General features: G+C 34.0%; 1 protein-coding gene across 2 annotated transcripts; it reads right to left on the bottom strand.

Annotated features, from left to right (window-relative positions):
* Nucleotides 1–42: 42 nt before the first annotated feature.
* Nucleotides 43–7140, bottom strand: LOC107463114 (TMV resistance protein N). Of its 2 annotated transcripts, none has more exons than XM_016081855.3 (5): nucleotides 6658–7140; nucleotides 3243–4341; nucleotides 2864–3139; nucleotides 1902–2705; nucleotides 43–1804 (listed from the first exon to the last, which is right to left on the bottom strand). In XM_016081855.3, the coding sequence occupies exons 1-5, from the start codon at nucleotides 7101–7103 to the stop codon at nucleotides 338–340; spliced, it is 4092 nt and encodes a 1363-aa protein (XP_015937341.1). In that variant the 5' UTR covers nucleotides 7104–7140; the 3' UTR covers nucleotides 43–337. The 2 variants fall into 2 exon arrangements, with proteins under 2 accessions (XP_015937341.1, XP_020985388.1); XM_021129729.2 differs by having other exon boundaries at nucleotides 3243–4367; nucleotides 6658–6819.
* Nucleotides 7141–12123: the final 4983 nt, after the last annotated feature.

Here is a 12123-nt window from a genome sequence, read left to right on the forward strand (position 1 = left end):
GTTTGGAGATGACAAAGTAATATACATAAAGGGGAAAAGAAGTTGAAGCTAAAGTAAGTTCATACTTGATAGTTGATACACGTCTTCACGAGGTCCATTACATTGATGGAAAAACATTAAAATCCACAAATGAAACATAACAAAATAAATAGATATAAAAGAAACTCAACATGCAAATAACACAAGAACAATAACAACAAACGACATACACACTTATAACCAGCAAATAAGACAACAACAGCTGTTATAAATATAAAAATAATGCTCGAAAACAGAAATACTCATTCAAATACACCAACCTGTAAAGCTTGAACATCATCTCGCTTCTGCACTGAGCTTAGTTCTCCACCCTTATTTTCCCGTAAGATGTCTTCTCGAAGCGAGGTACGGACTCTACCGATCCAAACATATTTGTTCCTGATGCTCTCATCATTTCATATAGCAACAATTCAAACCCTCCCCATTGCGACATCCCTCTCATTTCCGCATTTTCTTTTCCTCTCATAAGCATGAATTCTGCTGTATATTCTTCAGAAATGAGATCATCAGCATCGTCAGTTAAGATAATACATGCCTTCATCTTCCCATATGACCTATTGAAGCGCATAGCATCTTCCTCAATCTGGCTTAATAATTCTGCCAACACAGGATCATTATTTTCTTCTTCTGACGATTCCCCTTGCCCCGTGCATTTCAAGAGAACAGCGGTTGCCTTCTCTTTTATCGTTGTACTGCCGGGATTCCAAAATCCCCACGCTAGTTGCGTTGTCTTCCTCAAAATTGCTTTGGCGGTTAGCTCTTCATGCTTTATGTGCAGCCTTCCCCAATAACGACGGGACGGAGGTCTTCCAGACCGCTGTTGCTCTAAAACGATTGCCATATCAATATCCATCCTCTCTTGTCCCTTTTCCTTCAACAATTCCATGCGTGCCCTCATCAGTTCTTCTACAAATCGCCGTCCTTCTCGTATTTCATTAGAGTATGCATCAGCAATATGTGTAGGCACATCATCCTTTATCATGTCCATCACCCTCGAAACATTCCAATTAGATTCTTCATGTTCCTGCTTTAAGCTTGCACCATAGGCCGAAGATTCCGGCCTTGTTGCTTCAGCCTTACCAGTCCTCAACGATCTCAGCAATGCCGATGTAAAAGAGGGAACTTCTGTTAACTCCACAAGAGGCAAATAGTCACCAAGTAATTCTCTTGGATTCAAATTTTCTGCCACTTGTCTCATCATACTTTCCTGGGGTTCATGCGGACTTCTTTTTGGAACCAAGTCGGACAACGGAGATTTGGGATTGGGATTCTTGAATTGAATATCAGCCGAGTTTGTGTCTTGCTTATACACATACACACCCCAATGACTGAGACTTAATGGTGATTCACATTGAACCTGAATGGCTTTCCAACCATCGTCTCCAACTCCAAGATACGCATCAAGATCATGCCACTCTTCGTCACTGAACAAAGCTCGTAGATCAAAAAGTAGCACATGATCTTCCCCAACACTGAAATATTTGGAATCCTTCGGAAATATTTGTTTGCCACCAATGAACAAGTGAAGGCGAACAATGAAGGACAAGGATGAACCAATTTGAGGGAAGAAACCCAGGATGTCAGTCCTTGTCTCAGCAACACTGTTGCTCACAGTGGATCTCCCAAACATGAATGCTAAAGCAACAACAGGGAACTTTCTGCGAGCCCAAAACAGAGGAATACCTTCACTGGAATCGCAGTCAAACAAATTGGGAATCTCCTTTTTTGGCATCACAATTTGAATTCTTTCGGTCTCTAGTAAGACCTGTAATATCAGAAGACAAATATAACCAATAATCAGTCTAAAAGGAACTGCACATTGAAAAATTCATCTGAATAGGTTATGGGGAGTGGAAAGATACCTTAGACCACAGTTCGGTTGAGGACTCTGAAGTTAAGGATAAGCAATATCTTGCATCTACTTTTTGAATGCTGGATGGCAGTTCTGGAATTGTCTTAAGATTCTTACAATAACTAACATCAAGACATTTTATGTGCACAGATCGTTCGATGCAATTTGGGAGGGATACAAAATCATTGTGTGATACATTGACGTCTTCCAACTTTTGAAGAACCTGAATAGTTGGATGAAGATCTTCATCTGATAGATTGGCACCAGTGAAGTTCAGTCTCTTTATATTTGGGCAGTCATCTAATGTGGAATGACTCTCTTTGAACCTCTTAAATGATCTTCTAAGATGATAACATCCCTCCATGGTTAATGTGAAAAGTTTCGGCAACTTGAAGAAGCTACTTGGTAGATCTTTGAGTCCTCTGCATATTGAAATGTCTATATGCTCAAGCCCTATAAGATTACCAATGGAATCTGGGAACTCTTTGATAGCAGTATTTGCTAAGTAAATCTTTAATGGCTTATCCATCTTTTGCATGACATCTGGGAAGTTCTGAAGTTTCTTACAAAAGTAAAATGAAAGCACTTCAAGAGATGGCAAATACATTCTTGGCACAAAACTACGAAGCACCCTGCACTCTGAGGCACTTAAGTACACAAGATTTGGCAGAAACCCAACAGATTCATCAAACTTTACCAACTTATGGCATCTGTCTAGTGTGAAGACTCTCAAGCTTTTTGCTCCAGACACATTGGGAATTTGTGTAATGGACTGACACTGGGAGAGATTGATAAATGTCAAATCCTCAAATATCTGCAATGAAAGATGAATAAATTGATCGTCAGCATGTTCAATAATGCTAAGTTTTATTCAATGCTTGCTTTAACAAAGAATTCAAAAAGACCCACTTTTATGTTATTAATTCCTTAACAAGTGCTTAGTGCGAAATTAGAGAGGTGTGTTGTGTGTACCTGAAATGACTTTTCCAATTTAAGAGCACTGTGAGGTAGCTTGAGGTCAACAATTCTGTTGGGATGAAAATCAAGTGGGGACGACTCTGATGGATATCCTTTCCACTCCAATAGTCGCAAACTCTTTGGAAGACAACTTGGCGCCGTTGAAAATATTGTATTCCGAACAATTAAAATTCTAAGGTTCTCCATCTTGTTAAAGGCAGTAGTAATCCAATGATCTACTTCTTCATGGGTAGCAGGGTGAAGCATTATTCCTTCAATTGAACTACTTCCCTATAAAACACATGCAGAGAATTAGCATCAATTACTTAAGTATTATAACATCTGTAGGTGTAAAAAATAGGGTAACTGACAGGGGGTTTATTGAATTTCTTACTGTGTCATCTTTGAGAACCTGAAGAATGTCTTTATGAGACCATAATCTGCTACGTTCACCAGGGTTTGTTGGCGAGTCGCTCGTTACAATCTCCTTGCCCATGTCTTGCACTAGATCATGCATTTCCAAGCAGCCATTTTGATTTACAGTGATGAGACATTTACTAATGAACACTCGAACAACTGGGTAGAAGTCGCAAGCTTTCAATACCCTTTTAACATACTCCCATTTCTCTCCTTTGAAGAAACAAGCAATGTCCAAGAAAGTTTTCTGGTCAAGTTCATACAAGCTATCGTAGCTTCTTTTAAGTACTCCTTGAATACTTGGATCAATTCTATACTGGTCCAGTTCCTCTTCCCAGCTATCCACACTTTCAAAACCCCCTAAATGGGAGCCTATTACTTCTAAAGCAAGTGGAAAGCCCTTTGCATAACTTATTGCATTTCTTGAAACATTTTCAAAGTTCTCTGCAGGCTCTTTGCTGTTGAAAGCATGCCAAGAAAAGAGTTCCAAGGAATCATCATCATTTAGCTCCTCCATCTTGTATTTCTTGGTGACAACATCACCCATCACATGCTTGTCTACCATATCAGTATCCCTTGTTGTTATAATGATTCTGCTGCCTGAACCAAACCAATCATGCCCTCCAGCCAGTGATTCCAGTTGCGTTATTGAATTAACATCATCAAGAACTAGAAGTACTCTTCTGTGGCGAAGTCTTCGTTTGATTTCAGATCCTCCCTTAAATTCACTTCCAAACTCGGTTATTGTCTCCTCACCCATGTCATCTAAAAGTGTCTTTTGCAGACTTTCTAAACTTTCACGACTTTCAGATTTTTCTCTGACATTACCGAGAAAACATGAAGCTTCAAACTGCCGCTTGATCTTGTCGAACAGACATTTGGCCAATGTGGTTTTGCCTATTCCACCGGGTCCATAAATTCCCAACATGCAAACATTTTCATAAGACTCAATATCTAGTCGTGATTTTACTTCTTCACAGCGAGTATCCAGTCCAACTACATGATCAGTTGGTTCAGGCAACGGTAATCTGCCAGCGGTGTCTCTAACAATAACCTTGATAAACTCCGGTTCAGACCTGCACAAGCATGATGTTTTTTCATGCTTTAATTACTTATAGCAATGTTATTATTAAACCCGAGTTTATTCGATGGATTTACACGATCTAAACTAAATCATGTTTAAATTTTTTGATAAAAAAATAAATATATCCCTGATTTTTGTTTAAAAAAAAATCATAATCTAATAGGTTATATAAATTAGTCAGTTCAACCGGATCTGATAACAAATAGGTTTATTGTTATTATTATAAAAAAATCGATTTTATTCTAATTTGTTAAGAAACTCAAAAATAACTAATTCATTAATACATTCAATAATAATGGATACGTCCAAAAATATAAATTCTTATTCATCCTGAACTGCCATTTAAATTTAAATTGTATTGATGTATATTATTGTTAGTTTAACATTCCAACTATATACTAACGGTAATATATAAAACTTGAATCTGACCCAAATTAATGTCTAAATTTAATTTAGAATACTCAATTTATTCCATCTCCAATTATAAAACTCTTAATTCTTTTGTTAAACAAAATCTTACACAAGGGTAATTACAATTACAAGCCACCACCTGGATTGAGCGCGCAGTGTCTATGAGTCTTTAAGTGCTATAGGTATAGATATTATCAATATCTCAAAATGTATTAATTATTAAAAATAACATATTTGATATTTTTATCAAATGATCTTCCCTTTAAAAAAATATGACCGAACTCAATTATGAGTTTCGTTTTTAAAAAATGGAAAAAACTACTGGCAATAATTAGTTAATGAAAAAGTATAGGTATACAATAAAAATATTAAACAATGTGATCAATAAATATATCGGATATTCATTTCACTAGGTGTATAAATGATTATTTTAATATTAAAATTTAGATAATTAATTTAAAAGTGTAGTATATTTTTATTTTATTGGTAATTATTCATATTATTTAATATGGTCATTATTTACCTAACACTCTCCTTAATTAATATAATATTACTGATGAATTTTAAAGTACCAATAATAATAATCTGTTAAATTACACATGAAATTTAAAATAAATATAACAAAAATTACCCTTAGAGTTAGTAATAACAACAATTTTTTGGTAGATTAGTAACAACAATTAACAAATATATAAGCAATCCACCAAAAAAAAGTAAGTACTAAGGAAAATCTTAAACATGATACTTTTAAACTCATTTGGTGTTAAAGTCAGTGATATACTGATATATAAAACTTTCGGTCTTGATAACAAATTTGTTTTTTATTTTTCTATATTTTCGAAAATAGCGACAAATATATTTGTCTATCTACTCTTTCTCTCTTACACACAAAATTCAATTGCAATCTTAAGGTCATTAGTGGTATTCAATCTCGTAGTGTATATAAACAACTACGGGTGTGGTATTTATTAAACTACTCTTCTATATTAGTCCATGACGATAATAAAGAAGTCTTATAGCCCACAAATTTAGCCCAACAAAATATATAAATTCAGTTCTAATTTTAGTCTTTATTATTTTATCTTATCTTATCTTTGTGTTATTTTCTCTTCTTATCTTATCTCTACTTTTATCTTTCATAGGACAATGCTCTATATATATTTAGTTTTACCATCATAGTTTACAACACATGTTCAATTCAATCAATCAATAATCAATAAAAATTATTTCTTTGCTTTTTCCTATTCTTTCACAATTTTATCAGTATTCAAAAAGTTAATATGTTAGATAAAAAATAATCCTAGAAAATACGAATAAAAAATAAGTGTTCAAAAAATTAAAAAATGTGACAAAATAATTAAATATTAAATATATTTTTTTAAAAAAATTAGATATTAAATTTTAATATAATTTTTTTGCAAGTATTTAAAAGAATAAAATATTTTTTAAGTAAATTTTATTAAAAAAAATTTACGGTAAATGACTAATTTTTTTAAAAAAATAAAAAATTCTAGAGATCAAATTTTACTTTAATTATTTATTTGTACTTTTTAAATAGTTATTTAAATATTATCACAAAAATTTGGATTAAAATTAATAAGTCATTTGTTAAATATAAATTTTTTTTGTCATATTTTAAATTGAGACTTATTTGTTGTTTGTATTTTTAAAATTTATTTTTGTTAACGGGATAAATTTTCAAATAACATTTTAATAGTTTAAGAATAAGTATTATTTTGATCTTTTAAAAATCAATGATCACTTTATATTGTATTTTTTTATATTATAATTAATAAATTGAAAGTTAAAACTAATATCTAATATGCAATAATTCAACTTACAGAGCAAACAAATTTCTGCACTTATTTTAAAGAAAAAATGAATGTAATGAACTTACATGTCCTCCTTGCAGTGCACCCATCCTAGCTTTTCCACTTTGGACAAAGCTAATCGCCATGCTTTGACCTTCTGAGGGTCTTCCCTGTTCTCATGTTTAGCCATGGCTGTCTCATAGCAACCCTTCTGATCCCACACATCTGAAGGATTCACTCTGTAAATAATTGGCAGAACCTGCTTCCCTTGCTTTTCGTGACAGTCAATGATCTTGACTAGCTCACGAAGACACCATGTCGAAGATGCGTAGTTCTCACAAAGCACCACTACTGCCATTTCGCAATTTTCGATTTCCTTCATAAGAATAGGTTCCAGTTCATCCCCTACCCTCAGATTTTCATTATCTCTGAACGTCTCGATTCTATTTTGGCGCAAAGCACCATACAGATGATCCGAGAATCGGTAGCGCGTCCCTCCTCTAAAACTCAGGAATACATCATTTGCCGCCATCACAATTTCACACTAGTTTGGTACTGAGTTTGAGGAAGCTAACGTTATTAGGTTTTGCAATGGCAAAGCAAATGTTTGCTTAATTATATATTACTTGGTATTGGAACGAAACTTAGCCATTAACTAGTCATTAATGATAATTTGATGGTGCGAAATTAATGTGAAATTTCATCTAATAGCTCACATTTTTCTACTAGTTACATACTGGTCAAAATATAATAAAAGAGAAAGTATAGTAACCAATAACCTAAGCGTACAATGTGTACAATGAAGGTTTAGAAAGTATTAGAGATATGATTATTAGTGTTACATTGTCCTATCAGATTATGCTTTTTGGATGAGTGGTTTCAGGACATAGTATTAGAATTTCAGATCCAGAAGATCAAGAGTTCAAACTTTGGTGAACCCAAAATTGTACACATTGTACATTTAGGCTATTAACTTTCTAACACTACTCATAATAAAATTGCTACCTCCTAGATTTTTCCTTATTTAAAAACACTTAACTTGGAAACGAAAGTCACCGGTTATTCATTGTTCTTCTTTTCTTATTAATAATTCGTAGTATATCACATGACACCTTTCAGAGAGCTAAATCTATAGACTAGTTTAATAATCCACCAACCACCATCCCTACTAGTGGAACAAAACAATACGGAAAATTTTTTAACGGTGTCGATAAATTTTTCAGTAATTTTTAAGTGTTAATTTTAATTGTAAAAATATATATGATATATATAATTAAAATTAATGATTAAAAATTATTGATGGATCGATATATTTAAAACCTTTTCAATAATATATATAACCACTGTCTTTATAAAATGACAATTATGTCTTTTGAAAATATTATTTAATTAAAATATATTAGGTTCATTGGATGGAGCGCGTGTTTTTACTTCGGGGAATAATAGGACAAATAGGTAGGTTTATGGAAAATTTCGTGAAGACTTATTATAAACAACATAAAAAACTACGACCTAAAGACTTGAAAGTTGAAACCTATGTAGTACCATAATTATTACTACCACACTTGGGGGAGCCAAACGGAAACACCAGTTTATTTAAACATAAGGATTAAGGTGGAAATTGTTGTGAAGTTGTTTTTATGTGAAAATAATTAGTTAAAAATGTTAAATAATTTAATATATTTAATTAAATTATTATTTAATATTTTTAATTATTAATTTTATATAAAAATAAATATATTTTTATACGTGAGTTTTTAGTAAAGATCTAATTAAGTATTTATAAAAAAATAAATACATGTGAATTTCTAGTAGAGACCTAATTAAGTATTTATATAAAAATAAATATATGTGAGTTTTTAGTAGGTCTAAAATATATCCTTTAGTTAGTATTATAAAAATATAATAAAATAACGAATAATATCTCAAATAGGTCTTTAAAGATTTGGCAATTCGACGAATTTTTTTTTTCAAAATAATTAATTAGGTCTCGAATTCCCAAAATTATTAGATATATGACATATACGTTTTCAGATCAGGTTAAACCGATTAACTCGACACACTTTTTCCTATGTGGAGGTTGTAGGTGTGACGTGTTAAGTAAAGCAATACATGTTTTGGAGGCGTCCCTTTTGTCTTGGCGCCTAACTTCAGAATTCTGAAGTTAGTTCTGAAGTTAGGCGACACCCTGGCAGCAAGTAGTTGAAGCTTTGTTCTTCTTCTAGCACGTAACTTAGAGAATCCCAAGTTAGGCACCAGTATGGCCGAGCATGCTGGAGAAGAAGTGCATACTATTATACATCGTTGGAAAGCTCTAAAAATTAGCTTTCCAATGCCACTGGAATCATGTCAATTGGATCTCAGTAACTCAAGTTATTTCTGTTGAAGTGCAAGGAAGTTGTGGTTGACAACATCATTCACTTTCTTCTATTCTTCTACAAAAATTCTGTCAAATCCATCCAAATGCTACCTGAAATAAACAAAAGTTACACACAACTCAAAGTAGCACTTATATTGGCTAAAAAGTATTTAAATCTTGATTAAACTTAACAATTCAAATGCAAATTTACTAGGAAAAGATAAGAAAGATGTTCACGCATCATCTACCCCAATGGATGACTCCATTCGCCTCAGCCAAATCACTAGAGAAACATGACACAGTATCTTGTTCCTTAGTCAAAGTTGAGTATCAAGCTCCCTCTACAACTACCAAAGAATTACTGTGGCTACTCAACTTGTTTCAAGCTCTCGATATCATCTGCACCTGCCCACCAGCACTATACTGTGATAATCAAAGTGCCCTCCACATCACCGCTAACCTCATCTTCCATGAGAGAACTAAACATCTCGAAGTGAATTGCCACTAATTCGCGAAAAAGTTTAAGTTGGACTTTTGCACCTCCTTTCAATTTCTTCCTCCAACCAACTTGCGATGTCTTCATCAAATAAAGCATTGTCATCCCGCCTTTTCACTGTCAACATATCCAAGCTAGGATTGAAAGACATTTTTCAATCTCCAGCTTATTGAACAATTCTAGCACTTTCTTTGGCAACAGCTTATTGAACAGCTAAAACTTGATCCAACAATCCTAGCAGATTATTGAACAAATCAAACAGTAGTTCTATGTAAGTGGATCCCAATGCAGTTTAACTAGAGACTTTTAGAAAACCTTACAAGAATCACATATACAAGAAATGATAATCTTTCTTTGGCAAAACTCTTGGTTGTTTGGGTTTATTGGTGGCATGTTTTGTAGCTTCATGTGCCCCTCCACCTTCTCAAAAGACCACAATGGAATTACGTGAAGGAATTCACACAAATCATACGTGATCAAGGTAGACACTTGCATGAAGTTGAGGAGCAGATTCGTGTCTTACTTGTTTGCTTAGATGAAAGTGAGTTGACGATAGAAAAAGATAAACGAACGAGTTATTGCATCGGCTCCCATCAAAATCTTGAGAATAGATAGGAGATTCTTAAGATGACGAAGGACATGACGGTGTACTATCAGCAAGTCTGTACCGGTAGCAAAGATGCAAAGAGGAGAATAATGGAGCAAAGGACTACTAAGATGATTATGTGGACCTTCATCTCCCTTATTAAGAGCAATGCTAGGGGACCATCAATTTTTGTGATTGTTAGCCATTAACTAGTCATCAATGATGATTTGATGGTGTGAAATTGGTATGAGATTTCATCCAATGGCTCACCTTCCTCTGCTGGTTACATGCTGGTCAAAATTCAATAAAACTGCTAGCCCCCTAGACTTTTCCCCTTATTAAATTTTTAAGATATATAGTGCTTGATATTTTATTGATTTAATAACTTTGTGTATTGACATTTTAATGTTTCAATAAAGAATATTATTTATTATCTGATTCATTTAATAATACATACAGGATTATGAATGTCAAATATATATGAAGTAAATTTATAAATAAGTTATCAAAGAAAAATTTTTTGTCGAAATTTTTTTCACATAAAAGAAAAAAATAAGGTGTCAATTATTGTCGAATTTAGCTAGAGACAAACAAATCCAACGATAATAATGAGAATTAGTTTATTTTTGTCAAGACATTTTTAGTCGAAAAAATATGAATATAATTAAGGTTTTCTGCCCCAAATCTAAAAATTAACGATAAAATGCGTATTTTTTGTGGTCTTCATTCTTAAGTTTCTTAACTTTTGAGAAAAAAAAAGAAAAAAAAAATAACTGTTCTACTATGTCTTTCTTTTTGTTTTCTTTTTTCTTCTACCAACTCCTTTTATACCACAATCTTCTTCTTGAGCTCTCTCTACATCTATCATTTTAATAAAAACACTAAAAATATATTTTTTAAGATGTTTATATGTATCATATTATTATTGAACATCTTTATTAAATCAATTAATAATTTATTTTTTAATAAATCAGAATAAAATCGGTTTATTATATCAACAATAATAACCCCAATTGTCTGTGTTATAATTATTAAACCCGATTTGATCCGATCAAATTACACGATCTAAATAAAATATCTTTAAATTTTTTGATAAAAAGACAAATATATCTCTGAACCTTTTATTTTGCAAACATTTGTGTTCATACCCTGGCCTAATACAAAGGCCAAGGTCCAACTAAAAGGCCTAATCTAAAGGATTAGAGCCTAGCTAAGTACCGACCTTCACATAAGAAGTCGGTATCCACCACGACTTGGTCGGAAGAGGTCGGATGAAAGATTAGCTGGCAGATAAACACTCATTCAAATGAGTAACCGCCCCTAAAATCTCTCTAACCGCCTCATAAAGCCATATCTTAACCTCCCCAAGATAATAGGGACGGTTACTACCCTAAAGATACGGCACTACACCAACGGTGGTTATTGGCTCACCACTATAAATACACTGACACCCCTCAGGTATCTCTAAGTCCAATACTCTCTAAGACCTGCTTACACTCTTGCTAACTTAGGCATCGGAGTGTCTTTGCAGGTATCACCCCCCATTCACGCGCGAGCACAAGTCGGACGGAGCCTCCCGAGTTGCGGACCTACCCGGAGTTCTCCTCCATCATACACTTGGGCCGCCAAACGCCATCTGTATTATTAATCTCCGGTTACCTACCGTAACATTGGCGCCGTTGCCGGGGACCCGAGAGATCATTCAACGATGGCGGATAGATCCCACGAAGAGGGCCATGTGGAAACAGATTCTGAACAAGAGAATCTGAACATGGATAATGACAATGAAGACACAGCCCAACAACAAGATAACGACCAACACAGAGAGGGTACCTCCGGAATAAAGAATCCAAAGGTAAATTCCTCAGATGGACGTGAATCAGAAAAGGGCGGACCACCTCACGTAACTGAACTAATAGGATTGGTCCATAGCCGCTTGGAGCAATTGGAACAAGAGCGGGAGAGGCAAAAGGAAACCGAAAGGTACCTTAAAGAGGAGATGGAACGGCGAAAAGAGTTAGAAAGGAAACTCTTACAGCTAGAATCCTCCCTCAAGAACTCCCGCGATGAAGGAGAAGATCAACTCCCGGGCGGAGAAGATCCTTTCAGCA

Source organism: Arachis duranensis, chromosome 8 (genome assembly GCF_000817695.3).
Source record: "Arachis duranensis cultivar V14167 chromosome 8, aradu.V14167.gnm2.J7QH, whole genome shotgun sequence".
Lineage (NCBI taxonomy): Eukaryota > Viridiplantae > Streptophyta > Magnoliopsida > Fabales > Fabaceae > Arachis > Arachis duranensis.